Source organism: Anas acuta, chromosome 1 (genome assembly GCF_963932015.1).
Source record: "Anas acuta chromosome 1, bAnaAcu1.1, whole genome shotgun sequence".
In the NCBI taxonomy this organism is placed as follows: Eukaryota; Metazoa; Chordata; class Aves; order Anseriformes; family Anatidae; genus Anas; species Anas acuta.
The window spans coordinates 60584029-60611773 of record NC_088979.1 but is presented as its reverse complement, the minus strand read 5'-3'; the positions used below and the strand labels follow the sequence as shown (position 1 = coordinate 60611773).

At 41.7% G+C, this 27745-nt stretch overlaps 1 protein-coding gene across 2 annotated transcripts; it reads right to left on the bottom strand.

The window, feature by feature from the left end:
* Nucleotides 1-685: 685 nt before the first annotated feature.
* Nucleotides 686-25242, bottom strand: RAB20 (RAB20, member RAS oncogene family). 2 transcript variants are annotated; one of them, XM_068678592.1, is made up of 2 exons: nucleotides 24980-25242; nucleotides 686-1777 (listed from the first exon to the last, which is right to left on the bottom strand). In XM_068678592.1, the coding sequence occupies exons 1-2, from the start codon at nucleotides 25149-25151 to the stop codon at nucleotides 1257-1259; spliced, it is 693 nt and encodes a 230-aa protein (XP_068534693.1). In that variant the 5' UTR covers nucleotides 25152-25242; the 3' UTR covers nucleotides 686-1256. The 2 variants fall into 2 exon arrangements, with proteins under 2 accessions (XP_068534693.1, XP_068534684.1); XM_068678583.1 differs by lacking the exon at nucleotides 686-1777 and adding an exon at nucleotides 6121-16658 and having other exon boundaries at nucleotides 24980-25111.
* Nucleotides 25243-27745: the final 2503 nt, after the last annotated feature.

Below are 27745 nucleotides of genomic sequence, written 5' to 3'. Positions count from 1 at the left end.
CAGAAGCATCCATAGGAAGATGAAGGAGACTCTACACAAGAACTTGCAGAACTGGAAACACACGAGCTACATTTTTTTCCCCCAGTAGTAGTGATGTTTTGTTTTTACTAATCATCTTCTCTCCGGTTACCATGTCTCAGTGTGAGATACTGCACCACTGCATGAGTTCTTTGTAGCTGGGGGGGTTGGGAAGCTCTAGGAGCAGTATGAAGTAATAACCCATCCTCTACTGCAGTCAGAAGGGACACCATGCACCTCTTTAGTACAATAGAAAGCTGCACAAAGGAATACAACACGCCCCTTCTCTTCCCTTCCTCCTGTTATAAATCAGAAAATACCAGTTCTTACTCCCCCCCAGGTAGTATAGCAGAGCTGATAAAAATCAAATACATGGATTTGTCTGGGCATAGCCAAGGAGGAGTTGGAAGGGATGAAGAACCCAGGTTTTCAACACTATGGTATCAGTCACCATAAAGAGGTATCATGCTCGTTTCTGTCCCTCCTTCTCAGAAAGGAAACAAAAAAAAAAATTGCTTCTCTATATAAAGAAACAACACGAGACAAATGAAGGAAAAAACTTCCTTCTGCAACTTCCATTTACAGCAGCAAGATCTATGATGTTGCTCTGTTAATACATGAAAGCCAGCATTACAATTCACATAAATAAAGTCTCCATACGAAGAGCACATATCCACAGTGATTTTAATAGTACAGCTTCTGAATCTTACAGTGTCATATCTGACATAAGAAGACTGTAATCACTTTATTAGCTACAAATATAAATTATATCTGGATTTTCTTTTTCTCTTTAAGAATAAAAAAAAGTACCATGTGTTCAATCTTCCAAAGTTAGAATCACAAGGGGGAAGATGATTATCACTTGAAAGCTGTATAGAGTATACAAATAGATCATTTATATGCAACATGAAATGGTGAGTCATTAAAAATAAGACTCCTTCACAACTGTTCAAATGATTGTCCTTACCAAACGTACTAACACAATTTGCCTTCTGAGCCCTTGGAAACTGGCAAGTCCTCCTCCATAATTTCACTCACATTCTCATACACAGAGTTTCCCAGAAACATTTAATATTCAGGAGACTTGGCTGTGGGTGGGGCTTTTTATTTTCTCCCACATAAACCATTACAGTCTATTTATTCTTTCACTTTTCTTTTCTGGTGAACTGTAAGAACTTCTTAGTCTTCAGTCTGCTAGAGTGAACAGTCCCTCCCATTTCTTACGTCACGTAAATGTTTCAGGCACAACAACCAGATTTTGTCCTTTTTGCTGGCTTGTAGTCAGTAATGTCTACAGTTTGCGGTGGCCCCTCAGCTTTCTGCCTTACAATTATTGGCACTACCATCTCAAACACAGTTTCGAACAAGTAGTCCACCTTATATCCTGTTTTTGCACTGGTCTCAAAGCACATTTTCTCAGCGGCTGGAACATCCTTCTCATCTAGCATTTTGTATTTCAGTATCTTCTTATAGAGTGCAATCGCATCCTCTGCACGGACTTGTTTTCGCACCTTTGCGCCACAGCTGGCAACAGACTTTTCAGGTCTATTTTCATCCGGTGGCAAAGCACAGTCATCAGTGAGGTCAACTTTATTTCCAACAATAGCAAAAATGCAGTCAGCACTTGCACTGTCCGTCAGCGCCAAGAATTTGTCTTCCAGCTCCATCAGGCTTTGGAGGCTGTTCACATCGTACGTGAGGATCACGGCAGCTGCTCCTCTGCAGTACATAGACCCAAGGCCATGAAACTGCTCCCGTCCTGGCAAAGGTTTAAACACAAAAGAAGTTAGTGTACTGGAAGCTAGATCATTAACCAAGTGAAAGAGTCTAAGAAATTTTAAGCCAATTTCACAAGATGGGATAGAGCACTGAAGGTAAAATATGTTACTTCTAGCACTTTTTTTTTCCTTCTCCTTGAGAGTGCAACTGTGCCACAGAACAGCTCAGCTCACTGATTCAGTGCAGGGAATCTGTAAAGATGAGCGACTGTGCAAGAGTGACAAACCATTCAGAGTTGCAGAAAGAAAAAAAAACAAACATTGGTTTATGTCACCTGAGTAACTACCCTGATTGCATCCACAGATGTCTCCTTCCACCTATTCAACCATTTATAAACACAAAGTAAGTTTTATTGTGTCAAGTTCTGCTACAATTTATTACTCAGTACAAAGTGAGTACATACATACTTTACAAAGTACATCTAGTTCAGAAATCTGGATCAAAGACCACTTCTTCCTAGATTTTGAAGGTTTTCATAAGCAATTTAGTTCTACGTTACATGTCCACTGTTCTCAGGTACATTAGCTTTACAGGAAGAGACTCCTTGTCATTTAATACTTCCGCATATGGTCTATATTATTATGCATCTGTCCCATCATAAATACTTATGCTTTTTAGGGCATTAAACAGATATAAATGAACCATAACTTCACTTTAACTGTAATTTACCTTTCAATTTAGTTGTCCCGACTCACTCAATAACCACGAATTATAGCAAAACATTTTTTCCTAATCATCATCCAGCAAATACCTAACATCACTTCCACCTAAGCCTCAATGGTCTCCTTCTGACTTGTTTCTTGGAAGACAAAACTGATTCTACCTTAAACTCTGGGAAGGAAACTATGCTCTTCAGTGGCTGCAAAGGGACCAAGGGAAATGAGACTCAAGACAGACAAACAGTGTTTTCCTTTCTGACAGGGAACTGCAACTTTTCCAAACATCTAGGACATAAGGAATTTTGCTCTAGCACCTTCACTTTTCTTCCCCAGACTCGATTGAGAAAAAGATTAAATACACAAGACTTCAAATAGCCATCGGAGCCAGCCTTTGGTCACTACAGAACAGAACTGTGAATGAACAGAGGAAATAAAAGAGAGCCAAGAATACAACTCCAACTACACTCTTTTGAACATTTAACATCATTTATCAACACTTTTCATATGGTCTCTTCACACAGGGCCTCCATTTATAGAAAATCTGGAAATGATCTGGTTACATTTGTGCGTTGTTTTTTTTCAGGAAGCTACTGATCACCAAGAGTTACAGTATCACAAAATCATTGCAAATGACTGTAGAACAGGAAAGGTAGAAATCTGTGCCAAAAGACACAGGTCAGCGTGTATTAGGAAAACATATCTGCCACGTGAACATGCACATGATGAAGGTAACTTAGAGCCTACCTCCCATCAGGAACAGAATTTAAAATAGACCTTTGAGTCACTGTACACAGTCCTTTGAGAAACCTCAGGACACTACTCCATGGTGGCCAGAAGAGAGACAAGGTATCAGTACATTAGTATCAAAGGTATCAAAGTATCAGTAAAACAAAACTGGAAAACAGAACTAAAAATATGAAATCCATCTGACTCCTTCAGCACTGACTGAAATTCTGGTAACCACCAAAGAAATTAATCTAAAAGCATGCAGAGTAAAATCTAGAGAGGTATAAAGGAAGATGGTGTGGATGCCCAGAAATGGTGAAAACTTGTGTAAGTAAAAATACTCATAATAAACAATAATCAAATAGTTAAAACAAAAATGATGGTGAATGATTGAAAAAGGATATAAATGGATGTCTATAAATTCTCTGGGTAGTCTCTGGGTTACTTCCTCTTAGCACAGAAAATGAGGATACCCCATCAAAAAAAGCACACATGTAGTTTGAATGCTTACCTACAGAATGAATAATGGAAATTGCTGTTTTATCACATTTTAGAGGTCAAAAATTCAGTGAACGGCTTTTGGGAAAGCATTACACAACATTTATGGAGAACTGCATCTGTGCAGTTTTGTATAACTTTTGTTTTCCTCCAGAAAAAAAGTTCTTTAACCAGTGATGTGGAAAGCAGAAATAAGGGGGAATAAAGAAAAGAAGAGGTGCCCTTGCTTCATTACGCTAGGTAAGAACAAGGGAGATTGGGGTGTAGGGGAAGGAGGAGGTCAGTACTTTCACACTTTTTCCTCAAATCTCACGTTCATATTTGTTCTTTCTGTTGCACTGCAAGTGAGTTGTTAGAAATCTCCAGTTTTTTAGGAGAAGTTTGTGCCATGACCTACTTTGTTTTCATCAGAATCCCTATTATACTGTGGTCTGGAAGCCACAATGGAACATATATTCTCCTCGTTCTCCCACTTGAGATGCTTAAATCCAGCCCCCAAAATCATTTGCTACAGCAACCGAACGCTAGAACAATAGTATTGCTTGTTTTATGGAATTTGTATGCTAATCTAATCTTGCACAGCACAATATAAACCACGACACAATTACATTCTAACCACGAACCGACTATTCCTACAACTAACATATTGTTGAAAAGGGTAAAAAGCAGAAAGAAGAATTTTCCTTGCATAAGGGATTAATTATATTGGAGGAATTATGGACAGTCTTTTGCTCACCCACACATCTTAATCTACATAAACATGCAGAAAATGCATAATTTACTTTTCTGCACAGTCTCCTTGTGCAGACCACTGGTAGCACTCATAGGCGGGAATATGCAGAACTCCCCCCGTCAAAACTGTGCAATGAATTTAAATTAGAATCTCAACTATCCTCAAGGTCTCAGTCAATATCATGAAGGTCAAAATAATATCAGACATAATGTGAAAAAACTTACTACACAGAGATAGCCATCCTTCTCTTAGGACCAGTTACTTCCTTGTCTGGAAGGACCTGGTCCCACTCCAACAACAAGCCTTTTTACACAGTCAGCTAGATAAAACTGCAAACCCTGGATCGAAGGATGAAACAATTTCATCCTTGCAAAAAAAGAAAGGTAACAGGGAAGAGTGGCAGAACTATAATCAAATAATTTGTAATCAAAGGAATTGCAAGAACAATAAGACCAACAACGAAAGAATAATATTAGGGAAATTTTTAAAGCCAAGCAATGAAAACTAATTTCAGTTTTTCTTTATGTTTTGCATTATTTTAAGCAGCTCAAAACCCCTATGGCTGTATCATTCCCTGCAGCACCATTTGTATTACAAAGGCTCTTCCAGCAAACATATGAAATCTTGTTGTATTCTTCACCCACTCAGGAGCAGCACAGCCAAGAAGCATTTTCAAAATTCTGTGGCGATTGCCATAAGCAAAGAATTTGGAGCCAAATGGACCTTAGTACACTAAAGCTTGTAAGAAACCCACTGGAAAAAGAAGGGAAAAGCAGATCTTGCAAGAGGCCAGCCTGATAAATGAGCAAGGCTAGATTTACTCAGCTCTGGTGAGGCCACACCTCAAGCACTGTGTTCAGCTTTGGGCCCCTCACTACAAGAAGGACATCAAGGACCCGGAGTACGTCCAGAGAGGGGCTATGAAGCTGGTGAAGGGCCTGGAACACATCCTGTGAGGAGCGGATGAGGGAACTGGGGGTGTTTGGTCTGGAGAAGAGGAGGCTCAGGGGAGACCTCATTGCTCCCTGCAGCTACCTGAGGGGAAGCTGTGGGGAGCTGGGGTCGGCCTCTTCTCACAGGTAACCAGTGATAGAACTAGAGGGAATAGCCTCAAGTTATGCCAGGGGAGGTTCACGTTGGAAACATAGACATTTCTTCTCAGAAAGAGCAGTCAGGCACTGGGACGGGTTGCCTAGGGAGGTGGCAGAGTCACCGTCCTGGTGGTGTTCAAGGAAAGGTTGAACCTGGTGCTTGGGGACACGGTTTGGTGGTGACATTGGTGGTAGGGGGGTGGTTGGACCAGGTGATCTTGGAGGGCTTACCTTAATGATTCTGTGATTCTGAAGTCTTCTAAGACAAGAAATGAAGGCCTATGTCCGATCTAGCCAGCCTGACCTACAGCTGGGTGGCTGCAGCCCACCTGAAGGCTTGTTCCAGACAGGATCACAGCCTGACCAAGCTTGCCCTTCCCTTCCCAGCCATGGGATCAGCTGTCCCCAGCTGCTTCCTGGAGCTCTGTCCCTGGCCACCCTGGAGAATGAGACCCCAGGTTGCTTATGGAGTCCCTATTGATGTTTTGGAGAGTAAAAATTTCCTTCAGCCAGATTTAAATCTGTTCCTTACCTAACACCTCTGCAAAGGCTTTCACCGCAGCTTCTAAACATGACTTCCCACACACACTTCCAAGGCATCTTCCACTGGAAAAACGAGTTTTAAATCTCTTAATGCTGAGCACACAGAAGAATGTAAAACAGGCTGTTACCTGAAGTCTTGAGGGAATATAACACCTTGAACACTAAGGAGCCAAAAAGGTCTTCCAGAAAATACTGAAAAAAGTGATGTTATTCTGATACCTAAGTCTGAAAACGGTCCCAAATTCTGAGTTTTTAAAGTAAACACGTGTGGAAAACTACACAAAGGTGAGCGGTAGAAGTATATTAGTACTGTATTCAAAATAAACAAAAGTGCAAAATTGTCCAGAAAGTTTTTGAGTCAGCCCATAAAGCCAGATCTCTTTCAAGGCTTTCTTTTTACTGTAATTTGAGCAGGAGGAATAAGCACAAACACGATGTACCACCTAGATTTTCCCTTCTGAATTCTAGTTCTCTTTTAAAAGAGAGTCTGAATCTAATCACATGCAAAGTTAGACAGGAATTGTGCCCTAAGGCAATAGCCAAAACAGGAAAGAAAATGAAGTATAGAGTCATAGAATATCCCGAGTTGGAAGGGACCCATAAGGATCATCAAGTCCAACTCCTGGCACTGCTCAGGTCTAGTTTTAGACCAAAAGTTTTGACCATGTGACTGACTGCACAGTCCAAACACCTCTTAAATTCAGACAGGCTTGGTGCAGCGACTACATCCCTGAGGAGCCTGTTCCAGTGTGCAACCACCCTGTCGGTGAAGAACCTCTTCCTGGTGTCCAGCCTAAACTTCCCCTGCCTCAGCTTAACACCATTCCTGCGGGTCCTATCACTGGTGTTTACAGAGAAAAGGTCACCTGCCTCTCCACTCCCCCTCGCAAGGAAGTTGTAGACTGTGATGAGGTCCCCCTTCAGTCTCCTCTTCTCCAGGCTGAACAGGCCCAATGCCCTCACCCGCTCCTCATACGTCTTCCCCTCTAGGCCCTTCACCATCTTCGTTGTCCTCCTCTGGATACTCTCCAACAGTTTAATGTCCTTCTTGTACTGTAGTGCCCAGAAGTGCACACAGTAATTGAGGTGAGGCTGGACCAGTGCAGAGTAGAGCGGGACAATCACCTCCCTCGACCGACTAGCGATGCTGTGCTTGATGCACCCCAGGATATGGTTGGCCTTTCTGGCTGCCAAGGCACACTGCTGGCTCATATTCAACTTGCTGTCAACCACAACCCCCAGATCCCTCTCTGCGGGGCTGCTCTCCAGCGTCTCATCGCCCAGTCTGTACATAAAGCCAGGGTTGCCTCGTCCCAGGTGCAGGACCCAGCACTTGCCTTTGTTAAACCTCATGCGGTTGGTGATCGCCCAGCTCTCCAATCCACCCTCATCCAAGTCCACAATTCCTCCAAGTTTGGTGTCATCAGAAAATTTGCTCAGAACATCATCTAGTCCTACATCCAAACAGTTTATAAAAGCATTGAAGAGGACTGGCCCTAAAATGGAGCCTTGAGGGACCCCACTAGTGACATCCACCAGCCACATGTGGCCCCATTAACCACAACCCTTTGAGCCCTGCCCATCAGCCAATTGCTCACCCATCATATGATGTTTTTGGTAAGGTGTATGCTGGGCATTTTGTCCAGTAGGATCCTATGGAAAACCATGTCAAAAGTCTTGCTGAAGTCCAAAAAGATCACAGCAGCTGGTTTCCCTTGAAGTATGACACCCATGAGACAGCACACAGAACAGTACTAGAAAGAAACGCGGATTCAGCTGCAGCGAGACAGAGGTTCAAAGGGTGGGCCTGATGCTCTTGATTTGCTTCAGTAGGACCATCCATGTAATCACAAGACCATACACAGAAGCTCCTTCTTAATAAACAGCATTTCCTTCTGTTTGCAGACAGACCAGTAACGTTATGACCCTTTAATTGACAGTAGGGGAAATAATTTGGCTAGAAACCGAGATTTCTGTTTGCACACGTATACCAAAACACAGGCTGACTATCAAAAAGCAAGCAATAAAGGTCCTTGAAGGCTTCAGGAAAATTCCCCTGCCCACACGTGACTTGGGCTGTAAAGTTTTGACATTGATGAAGTCAGAGTTCGTCACTTCTTGGTCAATATTGATATTTATTCCTTCTAGACTGCTTTAACGCATTTCCCTTACAGCCAGGAACTCTATTAAGAAGAGCTGGACTATGCCTGTGGTTACCTGCGGATAAAAATAAAGCTCTCCATCACAAAGGATTAGCATAGAGGACATAAGTAGGAATTAGTGGAAACAAATGAGCCTGAGAACACTGAAGAGCTCAATTTTTTCACATACCCAGAAGCTGCTTGAATACATGATTTCCTGATCCACTTGAAATGTCAACATTTGGTTTTGCTCCAAGACAAAATTCCCCATAGAATAAAAGTTTTGGAGAGGGGAAAAGAAAAAAACAAAACACCAAACCATTTAATGCTGAGTAACTAGAAAATTCACTTACGCTTTGCCTTTACCTGGTATTTTACATTTACAATGGTATAAGAGAGAATATACTTGGGTGCATGGAAGTTTCAGAGTGCAACTGACCTCTAGCTCTACTAAAAGATCAAGACAACATTTATTTTGTTGATATTCATTACTCAGAAGCTAATCAACATTCAAGGTGTGAACTATGCCCTACTTCATGAGAACCTTATTAAGATGAAGTGTACAGATGCCTCGGCCACAGCAGAACATAATGTAAACATAGGAAACTCCTGATCTCATACCCAAAGGGCTTCACTTTCATCTTGTAAAGTAGAAAGAGCTATACAGGGAAAAAAGAAAAAAACAGCTGCATTGGTTGAACGAACAAAGAACAAAAGGAAAATTCTTCAGTATATCCCTCTGAAGAAAAATTGTCAGAACCAAACAGCCAGGAAAGCAACATCTATGTAGTATAGGACTGGGACAATCCTACTGCATTTCCAGATGTAACTTACTCCCAGTTGCTAAGTGAGGTACCTGTCTCATATTAAAAGAAGACTTTAAATGGCCAAATAGACAATCTTCTCCCTTAAATCTCTATGTTTTTACCTTAAAGAACAACCATGGAATTTCAGACTCCTTCAGAATTTGGCAAACACCCTGCAAACGTTCCCACTCTACAAACACGAAGCATCCAAGGCTTGTAAAGCTCTCTGCAACACAGCCCTTCAGTGTGAGCATGAAAACCACACAAGCAGGAGCCATCATTCACTCCTTGCTTAGGCAAGACAAGAAATTGCCATCAACCTGAGCACTGTCCTTCAGGCAGCTTTAATTATCTTCCTACAAATATCACCCCCCCGTTAACAAATGTTTCACTTGGACATAAAAAGTGAAGACTAGAAAGACTACAACTTATCCACTGCATCATCTTTAGCTATGAATTGCTTAAAACCCCTCAGGCCTGATAGCATTTAGGAATTTATACTGCCTTATAAATAAAGGAAATATGCTGAATGAGCTCCAGTACTGCTCTAAGGGCTGGTGTCCAGGCAGGAAGTTTGTTTCAAGCAGGACAAGTATCTTCACATGAAAATAGAGAACAATACTCAAATGGAGGCAAGTCCCAAACTCAGAAGAACAATGTTTGAACTACTCATCACAGACAGAAAAGCCCCACTAACTATAAACAGTGAAGCAGAAGATGTTTTCAAATACATTTAATTTAGTGACATTTAAATAAAAGGCAGCCCTCAAGAACTCAGTGCACTATTGTACAAAAGGAAAATGTTATCTTCCCGATCTGGATGTGGCATTACATTATCCCACTATAAGCCAGTCTCCATTGAATTCACATACAGAGAGCTTAACACAATCTACTGGCAGATTACAGAGGAGGATTCTTTCAAATATTAAAATATTCAATTTATTGATCTAATTTTGTCCGAACAGCCTGATAACTTACTCAAGAAAATCCAACCAGTTATCAAGTTGGAGGCAGAGAATGGTTTTCATAAAACAGGAAATACCTTGACACTAATCACAGGTTTATGAGCTATGATACCACAGGATGGCTTTTATCCTGAGAGATTAAGCTGCACCCATCTATGTAAATAAAAATATTAAAGAGATACTTTTGAGAAGCCTGGTAATCTACCATCAGTGATCCAAAAGGCATATCCAAACATACATAAACTCTGTTATCAGGAAACCTAAAGTTTTTTAGGAATCAAAAAAAGGGGAAAAATTTAGCGATGAACAATTGAAGAACTACATGTATATGAAAGGGCTAATTCTTAAATGCAATTTAAAAAGGAAGCATAAATTATCTTTGGAGGCTAAGTTTGCAAATTTATGCCTAAATATTTAACAGGTATTAATATAGTCTCCATGGAATAAGAGGAGAAAATACGGTAGTATTTGGGAAAAAAATTGATTTCCATCCACTAATTCCCTTTCCTTTTTACCTTTTTTTTTTTCCCTCTTTCCTTTCTGCTCTTTTTGCTTGTTCCAATACAAACCCAGCAAATGAATTCAATTTTTTTTCCTCCAGTTGTAATCACCACCAGCATTGCTGGGAAAGGCACCAATTCAGATTCTTTACATACAAGAAGAACCACTGGAAGACAGTGATACTGGAAAGCATCTGAAAAAGGGGGCTTTTACTTTCTGAAAACAGAAATTTCATTACTCTATACCCACAAATATTAATAAATTTAATGAAAAATGATTTTACCCTGATTTTTTTTGCCTACTTCTTTCTCCTCCCCTTTAAATATAACTAAACTAAAAATAACAGATACACCAATAAGTTTTGCAGGGCATGTTTCGGAAGGGATTGTCAAATATGAAATAGGGAAAAGATTTTGTCCTATAATTTTAGCAACCTTCCTTCTAAAATAGGAGCCTTTCCTTAAGAGGATGAATAATTTTGCTAATGCTTCTTATATTTATTTAGAGATTCAAGTTTTATATTTCTTTAGAGATTCCTGGTTTACAGCCTTTCCGAAAGGAAAGTCACCTTAACAGCAAGCTGAAATGAACAGCTGCAATTATCCTTATTTTCCTTCCGCTGTTATGATTTCCATCAGGAAAAAATGCTCATAATTGTATTTTGGCTTTTTTTCCTTTTCTTTTTTTTGCTGTATGCTCCCGGAGTGATTACAGAACAGTCCTGAATGACCAGGGGAATAAGCACCTTCATGCCTCCGTACTTTCCGAGATGAGCATCTGCTGTTAAGATTGAACTATGCCAATCGATCAAGCAGTTTCAACTGATCGCTTAATAGCTATTAAAACATCAATTCCATTTGCATTTCAGAAGTCATATTTCGGCGCAACTCACGTAAGAGATTTTTTCCTTAGAAGTACACTTAAATGAGCCTTTTATTGGTAGGACAAATAGCACACTGAGAAGTTACGCAAGAACCACGCCAGCACAGCGTACTGTGAGTCACATGCCAAACACCCTAAGACTTGGTTAATGATCTACAAGATCATCTGAGCTTTATCTGAAGATGATGGCTTGTTGTGATACGCTTTTCTCCAACAACAAAAAAAAGTAATGGGAACTTCTGCTACAGGCTTAGTTTTATTTTGTACCCTCTGAAAAGGTTATCTTTCTAGGCACACACTAGTAGAAACTCCAAAATAAACGTCTAGTTACAACATTTTTCCGAGGTGCTAGAGAAATGACTCAAAAGACATAGGCTTAACTCCCAGCACACCTCTGAAGAGCACTGAAAATGAGTAAAAGTTTGCTTTGGGGTTGGTTTGGTATTTTTTGGTGGGTTGCTTTTTTTGGTTGGTTAGCTTCTCATTCTAAAGGCAACTAAACTAAAACCAAGCAACTAGCAACTTAAATTGGTGCAGGTCAATCCACCATTCAGAGTATAAATATACCAAGCCACAAGGTCAATCCACTCCTTCAGAATATACCAAGCCACAGAAATATCAAAAAAAATTGTTACTGCAGATGAAATCCTCTCACTCACTCTTCAATAAAATAAACATTGGTCAGTCATCTTTTGAAATCCCTGATTATTCAGTCAGAATAATCAGTTTTAGCCAGAAACTTCTTAAATCCAGCCTTGAAAACTTTCATTCCATAACCAGCAATAAAGATTTACCAGCATTTACCAGTTCCCAAAGACAGACCATTTACAAGTTTAAGGAGATCAAGCCAACGAAGGAGAAAGGAGAGGAAAGAAAAAAAAAGAGATTCAGAGTAAAGCCAGAGATCAGCCACTGTAATTCTCATTGAACTCTCATCTCCTGCGTAACGACAGAATTTCACTCAGCCCTCATCTTTTAAGTGAAGAATCTGTATTTCATAAAACAACCAAAGAGGAGTTAATATTCCACAAATTCCTATGCTGTATTCACTATAAAAAAAAAAAAAAAAAAAAAACAAAAACCTATTCTTCACTAAAAGATACTCCTGTATGACTTAACCTTCTTCTAATTAGGCCACAGAAGTCAACAATTTTTCACACTCAGGCTCTTTGCCTCTAATCCATTAGCCATGCTTGTAGCTCTTTTCTCCAACCTTTCTGCATTACTCTATAACCAAGACGGTAGCACAGAGTCACCACCACTGTGTGGTTATCCCGATTCTTCATTACTTTCATCTCTATGCTTCATACACTTTTTGGAACAGCTCTTGGGCTCTGGGACACCACAAAACATTAAGAGCTTGGTTTGTCATCTGCTACCAGCTCAATGGACCTTGCAACAAAACATGTATTGTTGTGCAAACAAAACCTAGCTTGGCTATTAGTCTATATTTGTAACCTTACGCATTTGTTTAGTCTGCGTGTTTTTAACTGCAATAGTCTTTTTGTAGATAGACTTGTCAGCTGAGTGTCTTTGGACTAAATGCACGTTCATGGTATCTGACCAGCCAAAGGAGCTGCATAACTCTTATAATAAAGGACAATAAATACTATCAGATATGATCCCCATTATCCACAAGATCTAGCCCATGAACTATTTTCAACTTCTCTGGGATAAAAGAGGAGCTGGAGTCCATTCTGTTTTGTAAGTTGTTTTTTTCTTGCTGACAAATCAAAACTCACCCTACTATTACTAAAACTAAGCCCAAACTTTTCAACTCACAAGAATTTTCATTTCAAAATCAAATTTCCCATTGACAGGCCAATTTTATTCTACCGGTATGCTTTTCATCCAAAGCTTTAAATTTAAACCATGTATTATTGTAACACAAAACGTTTTGGAAAAATGCTCCTAACCACAGTATCCAGTGTGCTTTTTGCCAACAAAAACTTTGGGTATCCCAGTAAGTGTATATATATATATAAATAGGTACCCCCGTAAATATATTTTGCAGCTAAAGATCCCATTGACACCTCTACCACACCAAATAACTTTTTCATTTAGCTAAATGAGATTTCTTTTTTTTCAAACCACCTATTATATTTAGTTCTCTTGATCCATATGTATTTTTTAGGAGAAGAAAATAACCCCAGAAGCTTCAAGCAGTTCACATGTTTTCAGTTGTCTGGAAATGCAGTGCCTTGTAAATGAAATGTAAAAATGACCTTAGCCCTTCCAGTCCAGCAAGCATATCTCAAGAGTATCTGCAATACAAACTGACAAAATAACACCGGTATTTATCTATTTCCCTGCAAAACTATGATGTTTTAGAAGAAGACACTTTATCTGCTTAAGTCTGGCAAAATAAATAAGGTGATGCCAGACTCGTGTGACAGTATCATTCTGTCTAAGAGGAAACACCATGCCAGAACTCCAGTATCAACACCACCTCTACTGAATAGGTGGCAGAGTACTAGAGAATTAAAATCGGGAAGCTTCAGTACAGGTGTGAGCAGGAGTGCAAGGCTGAACTGAGAAATTTGAATTTGAGAAAGTAAAATGTAAGCATCGATGTAAAATTCTTCTGAAGTTTTATGCTTAAAAGGCAATTTAAAACTGCTGCTTCAAAGAAGAACTGGTCATTTGGCATATGACCTGCTTAAGGAGAGATATGATTAGAAACAAACTATGAGGAGGAAAAAAATAACCTTAGGATTTACTTTGGAAGAGTTCTGCAGGAAGCAATAACGCCGACTCCTTAACTGCAGCAGCAGCAGGGCTTAAAGCCAGCTATTGCTCAGTGAAGGTAACAAAGAGACCACTTACAGAAGTGAAGTGGGCTTTGAAACCACCACGGCCACGTCAGACTCTCAGCTCTGGGTTGTGCAAGAAGTCTTTTTGCCAGAACACCCTCTGGAACAACAGGTCGTCACCTCAAAGAAAAGTCACTCCTACAGAAAAGCAATTAATTTTCCACAGGACAAACTCTAAAAGCAGCTCGTTTCCATTTCCAGTACCCAAAATCTGATACTTTTTCCTTAAATTTTCAATTCCTTTCCACAGAGGAACCAGCGCTGCAGACGATCTCCGTGCAATTGCTAAGCAGAGCTTGTTACCAGGTCCTTACCTCCAGAAAAGAGAACTTCAAAGCCTGCAATCCCGCCCAAAGTTTGCTCTTCAAAGGGAGAAGTTGGTCCTTAGCTCACACAGGAATGCAGGGCCAGGTTTGTTTTAGTACAGTTCAGCCAGCACTGCAGGGCCCTGGAGGTCACTCAAGGCAAGCTGGATGTGTTATATTGCTCAATACAGAACCGGCAAATTAACTTGGCTTCCAGTTCACCCAAGCAAACATTGATACAGGTGTGATATTAGAAAATAAAAATAAAAAAATAAAAATAAAATAATCGGAGACAGGTGGGGTTGAGATTGCTCTCCTAAAAGCACATCGGTAAACCCTTTGAAACCTTTGGCACTATTAGTCATTCCTCCTCTCCGTGAAGACAGTTAGCAATCAGCATCTGCCTGTTCCCTCACAAATGAGAAATGCTTCCTGTTTTCTTCATTTTTATTACTGTTTTAAGTCTACTTAGTTTTCTCAGCTTCCTCATTAGATACTTTACTTTCACCCTAGTCATCTTTATACAGACTTTTTTCTTTTAATAATCAAAATTCCCCATAAATTTTGCTGAAGACGAGTGACTACGCACACACCAAGTCACTACAATATTTTACATCATGCCATTCTTTGAGTGAGGAAATACCATAAACTTAATAAACACATCCTAATTAAGGACAGCAACACTTTAACTATGCACTATTTTTCCTCTCTAATGAAAGCAGGTCCTCTGTGAATTAAGTTTAGGTATCCATCCACAAAGAAACTGAAAAAAGTTCAGGCTTCAGACATTTTCAAGGATCTCCGGCGTGCTTCCACCACGGCACCAGGATACCAGAAGCAGTAATTTTTTAGCCTTCAGTGATCAGCCTGGAGGACATCTAGGGCGACCCGGTCACACTTTCCTACCCTTGTCCACAGGGAGAGATCATCCTGTTCTTCCACAATAAGGCTTTGTTCAGTACAGACACTCTAGGGCATACAAAAAGGGCCAAATGTGCCCTGAATATATCAGCCGTGGTTCCTTTTGGAGATAAAATTAATTGCTAAGTCATATCCAGATGGTACCTCAAGTACTACTCCCATAAATCTTTTACCTTACCAGTACCTTTCCAAGTTGCCTGGGACTAGGTGACAGGAAGAAGAGTGCTAAAATATTTCAAAATGACTTAGCTTTTAGGAGCCTGTGTAAAACAGCAGCTGAATGCTGGTAGTCACCACTGTTTGCCACTGAGGAGGGGAAAAAAAAGTCAACATGCAGAAATGCAACATTCAGATTCTGAAAAATATAGAGACCAGATTTCACAAAGAGAAAAAAAAACACTTGAGAGCTGGCAGTTCGTGTTGTCAGAAGCGACCTTTTGTGTCACATGCTTTAAAACTGAGAAATGGTTCTTGCACACACAATGAATAATAGAGTTGTCTGAACTATTTCACGAAGTTACCTTCTCAGACCAACAGCAAGCACCAAAAGACGGTCTGCCCCAGCAGATACTTGATAAGTGCTTCGCATTTAAGATTGATCTGTCTTATGGTGAAATGAAGCCATGCTGTAGTAGATAACTACAAGTAATGCCTGGTTTCTAACACTTCAATTGACTAGCCTTCACTAGCTATTTGAAAAATAGTAATTTGGGGTAGAAAGTTGAATGGGTAGAAGTAGAATGAAGGATATGGATCTTGTAAAGCGAATAAAGACCTACTATTTCATTTGCTGAAGATCATCTCACATCAGTAACAAGGGACATAAACCTAGGCCCACTCAGACATATTTTTAAAAGATTTGTTTCAATATCAGTTCAGGCAGATTCTCAACTGTGAACATGCACAATTTATTTGGGTCTAGTTTATCCACAAGAAAATCACAACTGCTTCTGCTCATTACCAGCTGCCACCAACTTTGACTCAGCTGAAGTCTCCCTCACTGGATGCCCTTGGATAGCCGCTGTCTGTCAGAAGCAGGAGGAAGTTCTGGTGACCCGGCGGGCTGTCCTCAGCAAGCACCATGAACAGGAGACTATGCCAGACATACAGCTGCCTCGGGGATTTAACAGGAGAGGTTTACTGAATTTGGGTAATCGTATCACAGAACACGGCGCTTGGGTTTTCAGAAGATCTGCTGATGAAGATGAAGACGTGGCTTTCAGTTTCCAGCACTTCTTCTCCCTTCCAGTTCCACTTCTTGCTTCTCTGCCTGCACCCTTAAGAGCATATTTAATATTCACTGTGTAGAGGCATTAATTTAAGGATTAAAGAAACAAAAACCACAAAACAGGGATGATAAAATAAAACTGATCTTGTCTTATTAACACTCCCTAGCCTGGCACAAAAGGAGTACCACTAAGACCTGTAAACAGCTCAGTTCTGAACTCGCACACAGCATATGCCACGCAGAGCAATCTGCTTGCACTGTGCAGCGTCCATCCATTGAACCTTCATGACACGAGGGGAAGCCACTTACTGAAAGGGAACTGACTGCAGATTTGCATGTGCTACATCCTTTTTTTTTTTTTCCCCTCTAGTGTTAAGAAAGCGATGAGGCAGCAACCCTAGGTCACAAAGCACTGTGCTGCTAGAAGGAAGGCAGCGACTACTCCACTGCCACTGGGCTTCCAAGGTTTAAAAAAAAAAAAACAACAGTTGAGAAGGAAAATGTGGAAATGTGGAGGGTGCATACAATGCTACATGGGGAAAGGAGATAAGGGAAATAGGAACGTGATACAGACAGCTATCTGTTGTAGGAAGGAAAGCTCATGTCCTAAGGGGAGTCCAAGAGAGTGTTTGTTCCTCCTCATAAAAATAAGCAGCAGGCACACAGGCAGGGACCAGGGAGGGGTGAGCAGTTTGAGGTGTTTTTGGTTTCATGAAACTAAAGATTTATTTTTAAATAAGCAGTCTATAACAGCGTTTCAGAAAAAATAAATAAATAAAAAAAAAATCAGTCTCGTTATACCAGCTATTTTCCAAAACGTGTCCCACGTGTCACCCAAGAGATGTGATGATCCCTTTTACAAAGCTTGGAGGATGATGACTAAATTACATAGGACTCTTGCTTTGTTTGTTTTGTGTTATTTTTTTAAAACCATAAATCACTACAGATATTGTAATTTCCCAATTTTCTGAATAAATCAAAGTCTCTGCTATTTCTGACAGCAAATTGTAGCAGGAGAATAGAAACAAATAAATAATAAACAAAAAAAAAACTCTAAATAACCCAGAGCCTTATTTCTTTCCAAATATGAGAGCTAATAAGAGAGTAGCACCAGATTTGTACATCCAGATGACAGACCTCACTATGAAGAACAGAAAATGAACATTGAGAAGTTTCACAGCATAAAGCACAGAACCGCACTCATCCGCAGCCCCAGCAGTGTCGCAACCTGCGCAGCCAGACAGGGAAGTCGGCCAGCCCAAACCCCTCGGGACATGGGAGGGAAGGGAGCAAGAGCTCACCTGAAGGTCATTTCAGCCAGGGCACACCACCACACGTGTATGTTTTTATACCATTGCAGTTTAGTACATTGGGAACATGAGTGTAAGCAGGTATCCCAAAGTTGGCTGTCTCCATTTAAAGTAGTTGTTCTACGGCCAATGTTCAAAATTTAGATCTTTCTTTTCTTTTAAAGGCTATTCCCATGTACTAACCTTCTACTTTACGTTCTTCATAAAGCATATTACACTCATTTACCTTGCCCCACCTCACAAACTGTTTCTTTGAGGTGCCTGGTTTATATATTCTTACAGGAACATTTCCCTGAAAGCCCAACTAAGCCATCCTTCACTTTATGGATAATGATATAATTAAGAGAAGAATAAAAACTCAAATACTTAAGTCATATAAAATATTCAACCATAAACATTGAAGGTTAAGTAGTCATCAGCTACAAATGGTAGAACAAATACACCCTGCTATTTCAGCAGTACTGGAAACCATTATTTTTAAGCAAAGTATACAAGAGCAGTTGGATGGCTGGAAAACATCTATTCTCTGCATTTCATAAGAATATCCTTAAGTATAAGAACGGTGGTTAGGAATATTAAATATATAATGACTTAAGGGAGAAATGCCATTGGATCAACTGGGGAGAGGACATGCTGTGGGAAGAGGGAGAGGTATCTACCTCAGACACTTAATGGTTACTGAACACAATTGTTTCAATCTTCAATTCATTAACCTGGAGACCAGAAAAACAAGGAAAATGGTATATTATTTAAACCAAGGATACGAATAGTTATTTTCATGACAGAAAAAAAGCAAAAACAAAAGTGAAAGAACTGAAGGGGGTGGAGGAGGCTCAATAATAACAAGCAGAAATAACCTGAAAGCACAGAAGCTTTAACTCACAGTAAGGCAATTTGTGACTTTAACCTGTTTGAATATTGAAAGTTCTGAATGTCCCTCCTCCTGGAGTCTTGTACATGAAGTGTCCACCATGCTACAAACTAGACTAGGATGTATTTTTGCTCTAATGAGCCAATGTTCAAATTCAGACAAGAAAAAGCCAAAACTCATTTCCTCTGACGACCTCTGCTCTCAGCAGTACCACTCAAATAAGCTAAGTTTTAATCACTTCATTTCCTAGGCCCGCACATCTTTGGGCTCTGCATATGAAGCTATAGTTAATATAACAAAAACAAAACAGGAAAAGTAATATATCACAACTCTGACACCTTTTGATCATATCCCAGAAGGTTCTACCCAATGTTCACCCAGAAGAAAGCTAATCAGCCAGACTTGGGAGAGAAAATGATTCTTTTTATTCCATAATTTCTGACATCTCCGAACGTATCCATCACAGTCTCTGTGTCTTTCTTTGTGGAGACCCAAACAAAGGTGACTTGTTTAGATGTTTTGCAATACTACAACGTGACTCGGACAAGGAATTACCAAGTTCACCTTCAGTTCATCCAGAGAAACGCTGCCACAGAAAAAACAAACACTCGGAAGCTCACATGGCTTGAGTGCAAATAATTGTTGTGCACCAAACAATTAAGCTATGATACGTGATCACAGCGTGAAGTTAAGATACTCAAATTAGCCTAAGTGTCAGGAGCACACCACTATTTACCCAGCTAGACAGAGGATGATGCAAGGAAAAAAGGGTGTCACGTCCCGTTCTGTCCCTGTGTCCTCCCCTCCGCCTCCAAATAGTTGAAAGAGTGTTCATAGACAGCTCAGGTACGCATTTGACAGATATTAAGCTCAAAATGAAGAGTGCAACAAGGCATTAATGACTTGCTTTCTTGCACAGAATACCTATTTAAGCCTTCGCACACACCCTACTAGCAGACAAATTTACTGAAGCAAATAATCCAGCCCACGGCCATCCTTCTGAAATTTTCTACAGTTTTTCCCACCTGGCTTCTGATCCACCAGCAAGATGAATTTCCATACATTTGCACTTTTTGTCAGCAACCCTGAAGCAAGTATGCCATTTCGTTTCCACTGTCTGACTAGCCATTTCCCTCTTTTATGCCTCCCTCTCACAAACATTTTGTCAGTGTTGTCATTAAGCAGGCAGTCATCACTTAAACTAACCTTTCAGCTGTCACGTCAATTTTGATAGAGATATCTGGAAAACACACCTCTTCCTTCAGTAAGCAGGGAAGACAGGATGCAATGCCAAAGGCACAAGCTCTTCATTACAAAGATTATCAGTGCTGCTTCAACCTAGGATTTGGGGCTTTAAAACATGGTTTGAAAATAGATATGTTCAGTCAATTCAAGGACTTGTACAAACTCATTTGTATCAGCCACAGACACGAAGCAGAGTTTTCACAGGAAGACAAGAACACACATCATGCACCAAAGACTAGACAAACACATCCTTGTTTTCCTTCCCACTAGATGCTCTTGAAAACAGTTAATATTAATCCCTCTTCACTCTTTTACAGTGTGACTCTAAAACTCAGGCCCCACTCCAGGCCAAAATTAAAAAGCAAAGACAACATCATTTTTCACGTAAGTCAAGGTGCTCCTGAGGACTCCAAAGCCACAAACCTTAGCTACGGCTTGATAAACATTAGTGATGTTGTGGCATAACACATTGCCAGCTGTAGCCAGGCAAAAATCCCAGGTTACCGATACAATTTGGAAAGAGTCATATTGAACCTTCAGGTCCCACTCGGGCTGGACTAGCGGAGTCCCTTTGCACGTTATTATTGAAGCATGGATTTAATGTGGAAGTCTGAACAGAGACATTACCAGAGAGGTCAATACGTGACACTCACCTTGGCCTGTATTAAATACAACAAACAAGTGGCCTACCCTCCCCAACAGCTTGCCTCCTCAAGAGTCAGTACTAAAAAATACACAATAGAAACATAATTTCCCCCTCAATAAAGTGAGTTAGCCGCAGCTGTATGAAGAAAATGTGTTGATTTTGTCCCCCATGTGTTGTTCACATTTTTGTTTTCTTCCCCACAGTTCCCTGTGACAAGGTATTTACAATTTTTTTTACTGCCTTTGTGTAAAAAAAGCACTTTCTGTCAGCAGCAGTGAATGTCACCTTTGACTTTTGTATCTCTATATTCTCAAGTTGTAGGACACAAAAAAACAGAAGTTTCTTGAGGACTTTCTCTGTACAATTCATTGTTTCCTCATACTTTTAATCACCTCCCAAGTTATTCTGCTCTTCTCAGAAAAGATTCATTTCAGAAAAATCCCCTAGTGCAATGTTTCACAACAACAAAACCAGGCTTCTGTGGACGTTTGAAAGCAAAACCTTTATTCCTGTTTCTGAGCCTGCTTCATAGGCTTTAGATACAGAGCTCGGTGACAGTGAACTCTCTTCATTGGCTTCCCCAAATACACAAGAGATTTTTCTCAGCAGCTAACCACCCCATCTCTTTGAATCTCCATTCTGACAGCTTCCTTTTCAAGATGTGGGGACTATAACCACACACAGTGAAGCTCTGCGCATGAAGGCGCTGGTCCTCAGCTATCATATGCAGAGGCCAACATCATATTCTGCAGGATAATCTTCCCAGAGGCAAAAAGCAAGAATTCAGACAGCTCAGGGTCCAGTTACCAAGAGTATGACTCACAGGCAACAAACTTAAGACAGGTTATCCTCTGTGGTTTTCATCTCCTACCTTGTTAAGTTCCAGGCTCCTGAGCGCAGCCAGGCACACAGACTCACTGAATGAGCCTTGCTGCCCAAGACTCTTCTTGGGGTAACATCCTCTAAACCTCCTCAAACATACCTCATTAAACACTGATCAAGACCCAACGTCAGCTGCTACTCTGTCACTCCTTCACCTGGCTTAGAAAGGCCATCCCACTTGCCTCGGGGTCCTCTTGGGCTTTGAATAACCCAAGTACCCACCTCATCTGTAGTTTCTCTTCTCCCCCTATAGACCTCTGCCTCCAAAAACAAAGTTAAGAGGCTCAAAGACAAAGTCAGCGAGTAACCTAACACCATTGCAGACTGCTACAGTTAAGCTCTACTTCTTTGAGAGCCGAATACTCACAGAAGATAATCAAATCAGTTCTCCCATTCAGCCACCTAGCTTAAGATGAGGGGAAGGAAGAGAAGGGAAGCTCGCTTTCCCAGTTAACTTTTATGTTCATTACCATGCTGCATGACTCTCCACATGGTAAACTCAAAAGCCAGCTTCTTTCTTAAAATGCAGTCATCACGAAGTGAATTTTGTTAAATACTTGTGATTAACTTACTGGCCTGCTGCTTTGATACCAAGCCAGCAACACAACGGATCCTGACCACTAATAGTTAAAAAGCCTTGCTTCTGGGGGCATCACCTGACAAATGTCCAATTCAAAAGACCAAAAGCTAACATACAAACAAGTTTTTCCCTTTTGAAATATTAAGACATAGAAAACACACGTGAAATCCCCAAACACTTCCACTGAATTGTTAAGCAAAAACCCCACACGCCTTTAAAGGTAGAGCAGAACCGAGACCCAGAGCTTCAAGGTACATTTGTGCTGCCAAAGAGAAGAGAGAACCTACTAGCATGGTGTTGCACACCACCAACAGCCAGCAGAGAGCTTTGGTTTACCCCAAAGCTGCTGTCAGCACTGCCTAGAAGACAGACACACACACACTTGGACACCCTTGAGCCTCCAGCCTCCGATTCTCTTGCAGAACGTTCTTCTGACTAATGCTACTGCTTATGCTCCCTGGGTCTGAAAAATACTGCTCCAGACATGCTGCTAGGAAGGTCTCGAGGCATATGCTCAGATGCTTTGGAGACCAAGGCCCTATAGCAGACTAGTCCTTCAAAAAAAAAAAAAAAAAAAAAAAAAAAAAAAACACCTTGAATTTGACCATTTTCCTCTTCTTTTGTATACTTTACGCACATCGGGGTTTGTTTGTTTAATTCCTTTGAATTAACTGACTCAAACAAAACACATAAATATAATTTGTATCTAGGGAATCTGAGTTAATAAACAATTCTCCGCTCCACCACACTGGGTGAAACATGAGGACCATCTAGCCAGGCCTCTGACAATGGAAAAAACAGTCAAAAGTAGGTGGCTAAGAAAAGAAAGAGGACAAAAACCAAAGCAAACACACAGTGCTTCTCCCAAGTATTCTTCCTTGTGTAGCTTATTTGCCTCCTTGGGTTCAGTGCAATTTCTAAACAACTTCTTCCATAATCATCAGATTGGAAAACTGGAAATGTCAAGTTCTTTGCTGTGAGCATTTACATTTAAAAAAAAAAAAAAAATCAAGTCTGACAACTTCTTTACACCCATTTTACAAGACTTGTGGATAAGAATATCAAAGATGTAGATTAGACTAAGCGGATGATCTTTCCAGGATAAGGATGGGTGGGAATGCACAGCCAAGAGAGGAGCCCTACCTAGGAGAGCTGATTTGTTATTCAAACGTCCCTTGGTAGATGTGAGGTGTGCATTTCTGTGATTTACTAGGTGATAACACAACAACATGCACCCTGAGCACATCAGCACACAGATTTAATTATATCTGGAAAACAGGTAAGATATTTCTAGAGCAAGAAGACCAGAGCAATGAGTAAAAATGGTATGTTTCAAATAATTCAGAGGATCAGCAACTGAACTGAGGTAGTACTAATATCCACACATAAGTAACTTTTGATCTATAGCCACTACTGATACTCATCAGTCACTGAAGTCTAATCTTGTAAAAACACAGCAAAAAAAGTTTCAGTTTATTATTAAGGTCTACCTTATTACAGGCAGCTGCCTAACCCCTACCAATAACAAACAACATCCAGACTGGACTCAACATAAAATAAAGAGGACTTCTATGGAGAGAGCAGTGCCCAGAAAAACGTTGATAAGCCAAAACAAAAATAAACATACATTCACTACTGCTGTGCTGAAGCATTTTTCATCTCCAGGCTGATCTTTTGGGTTCTCCTACAGAGCTGTGCGTACACAGTTACACTGAACAATGTATCTGTATTTGATTACGCTGTAACTGCCTCATAAGAATTCAATAGTAAGCAATGCCAGGTTAATAAACAAACGCAGCACTGAATTTTAAGCTCCTCCTTGCTATAAAAACTCAAAGCTTAGGTGGCACTCCTCTGGTAGAGGTATGACAGTGACACCACGGAGGAGTAATACCCACATACCAAGGACGGCAGACACGTCGTGGCCAACAAAAGCACAAGGACCATAAAAGCAAAAAGCAAACAATGACAAAACTCACATTTAATCTTATCACCATCAGAGTTGTAGCACCCACAAGGTCCACTACTTCTTCACCAGGAACGAGGCACGTACGTGCCCTGCGAGCTACAATTTCTCAGAAGACTAACGAGAGGATCAACCACAGCCCACGGGTCCCAGCACTGCCGAGCCCAGAGCTACTCGCACCGCTCTGCAGGAGCACCAAGCCAACAGGGATACCCTCCAGGAGCCGTGCCTGCCTCTGAAAGGCTAAATCCCAACTGGGGGGGAAGAACGGGGAAGCCACAGCTCCCAGCACGGCACATTTCACAAGCAGACACCCTGCCAGGGCTCAGGAAACCACAGGAGCTCCGGCCACAGCGCTGCGTGGGCAGCAGCACCCGAAGCGGTCCCGCTGTGGGGTGAAGCCCAACTGGGGGGAAGGAGCCAGGCTTTGAGCCCCCAGGAAGGTGCCTATCGCCTGGGTGCTTTGCCTGGCTTGCTGAGAAGAGTCTCTGGAGGCTTTCCAGCTTCCCAGCTCAGCTCGGACCCGATTATTTCACAGTATATATTTAAAAATAAAAGCAGAGTAGCGTAAGAGAAGTCATCTTGGTGAAGCCAGCCTTTGGCGATACTTCTGCTGAAGCACAGCCCACCGCTAGCCACCCTCGCGGGTCCTGCTTACTAGAAAAAAAAAAAAAAAAAAAAAAAAAAGCAATAAAACACGTCCCTGCTGAAGCACAAGTCCTTTTCTCTTCGGAAACTACAGAGAAGTTTTGCTGCCCAGCTCTCCGGCGGCTCCTCTCCCCCCGCTCCCCCTGCTGAGCCCGGAGGTGGAAAAGCCACGTCCCCGCAGCAAGCTCGCTCCCCCCCAGCCCCAATACCAACCCCACGGACCTGCCGTGTCCCAGATGGAGATGTTGTAGGGCCCCCACTGCTTGAGGTAGAAGGCGCCGCCGACGGTGCTGACGGTGTCCTGGAAGCGCCGCTCCATGTAGCGGTGCAGCAGCGAGGTCTTGCCCACGTTCATGTCCCCCAGCAGCACCACCTTCCCGTCTGGCTTCTTCATCGCACACCGACACGGCGCCGCCGCGGGGCTCCGCCAGCCCCGGGGCCCTGCTCTTCCTCCTCCTCCTCCTCCTCCTCCTCCTCCTGCTCCTCCTGGCCCGGCCCGGCCCCGCTCCGCCCCCGCCGGCACCAGGGGGAGGGACCCGGGCGGGAGCTGCGCGGCCCCGGGCCTGGAGAAAAGCTCCGGAGAAAGTTTTTTTGTGGGACAGAAACGGGGCAGAGCGGGGCCGGGAGAGGGGAGGCGAATCTGGGGTGTCCCTGGGAGAAGTCACCTTATTGTCGGCTGCCCCCACACACTGGGAAGGGGGGTGAAGGGGCAGGCGTCCTCACAGCCGCCTGGCTCCAGGCAGAACAGCAAGATTTTGTTAAAAGCAAACCAGCTCAAAAAGCAGTATTTCTGTATTACTCAAGCCGTGACAGTAGTCCTGCTTATTCTGCGTTCACTGCCCAGATAAGCGATTTAGGCTGCCTCCGGAGATACCTAATTTCAGTTCAGGTTTACATACCCTCCAGATAGTGAACCTCTGGAGATACCCAAACAGAAAGGATGCTAAATCCTTAAAAAAAAAATGCAAAAGACTCCAAAAATAATAATGCTGAATGCGATTCAGAGCCATGTGAAACTTGTGGGCTATATTTCACTTTGATCATTGCATGGCGGTAGTTTGCTGTGGCACCTTCACCTCTGATTCCTGTTTCCTTCCCAGATTCCCATCGTAATCCAAAAATTGGGGAAAAGAAACCCACCAGCTCAAAGTACTTCTTCCAGGTGGAGCAAAGCAACTAGTTTGGGGGTGTTTTGTTTTGTTTTTCTTTTCTGGGTCCCCTGTGTATATATACTTGTATACCATACATGTATTCCCGGGTCCTCAGTATATATACTCCTACCTCACGCATTGATTTGCTGTCTGTGTAATAAAAAAAGTCCTAAATGCTTAAGTATGATTATTGATTTACAGCACTTAAAACAATGATTTCTGTACTTTACCAAGGTTCTGCTGTGCTTGAGTTACTACCGATGTGCTGCTCAAATGTAGCTCTTTTTGGTGTCCAAAACAGATATGAACAGCTTCTAACAGTGATGCAGGAAAGTTAGGACAGAAAACATGCAATAACAGGGTGAAAGAGCAACTAGGATTTTAGGTTTTGTTAATTAATGTACTATAAAAAAAGAATGTGATTCCCTTAGTGGATGTTTACCACAGTTGCTTGAAAGAGATACCTGCGACCCTCCACTTCTCAGCATGAGCATTTCAGGCTAACAATGGGATGCAAATAGGATCAGAGAGTACTGCATGTTGTTTCAGACCCTTGGGAGGATTTCGGAAAAATAGCTGGTAATGTGGCCAGGCTCCTGGTATGCAGAAGGGCTCCTGAGGTAAGCCGAGGACTGAAGGTTGTGAAGACCTTAGCAGCCTGAGTTTCCATCGACCTCAGGAGAACAGGTCCACCAGGCACCGTGCAGTGCATGTGGCTGTGACTGCCAACATCGCTTTGTACGAACGCTCTCCAGTCCTCCGCGGGCAATTTATGTCGTATGTTGTTAATGTCAAATAGGTCATGATACACTGCAGTGCAATATAGATAATAACAGAGCATATGTGAAGATATTTGGGAAAACATTAGGAGCCTGTAATTTGCTCTCTGGCCCTCAGATGTATAGGCCTATTGCAAGATCGTTTCCCCAGATCACTGCATTTTATTGGGAGGTCCCCAAGGTGGTAAGTGTGGGCTTGAAGAAGGTAGGAAGTTGCTTGATAGGAAGGCATATGGAATACGTTACGGTTTGGATAATAGCACGTGTATGCAGGCTGTACACGTTGTCTGGGGTTTGTTTTGTTTTTAATTTTAGAGCACCTGAGGACACCATTTAATTACAATGAGGTTGCTCATTAGCCTTCCTGACAGAGCATCGACATGATGGTCGGTCTCCAGATGTCCTGGAATTCGGAAACTTGGACCAGTTTACAGAGGTGGCTGACACACTGAAGTTTCCCACCGGTTTCTGTGCTACAGTAAAATCCCCTCAAGAGCAGGAACGTCAGCCTTGTACGCCAGCCAAAAAAGCTGAGCCAATAATGACGGTACTGGCGTCAGGGTAACTCAACCTTTCTAGTCTCCCGCGGTATGAAAGCTGCCTAATTTTGTAGGAGAAAATTAGAGCCTGTTTAGTTGTTCCCTTGCCAGCCTTCCCTAGGTATTTATATACATTGTCCTGCCCATGGGCCTCATTTAGCCTCGGGGCCGCCACTATTTTGTAAGTTCACATGGGTTGAAATGTTTGTCACAGAACAGGGTTGATTTTTGCTGAGCTGACCTTCTTTTGGGGACAAACCGAGCAAGTGATGTCAGCACCTGTGTCTCTTTTTCCTCCTCTCACAGTGTCTCTGTCTTCTGGGATGTTGAATACCTACCACCAGAGAGAGTGCCTCGTGGAAACATCACAGGGGAGCTGAACAGGGCCATCTGCAATGACAAAAGAGGTACAAACTGCTGACAGAAACACGCTGCTCTTTAAACAGACAAATCCATACAATAGGGGTGTGTACCTCAGTTATCCAGTGTCTTAAGAACACAAGAGAAGGGCAATAAGGA

What these genes read in the sequence shown, in the direction of transcription:
- RAB20 (XM_068678583.1), bottom strand. Translation starts at nt 7,592, where the DNA reads ATGTGGCTGGTGGATGTCACTAGTGGGGTCCCTCAAGGCTCCATTTTA.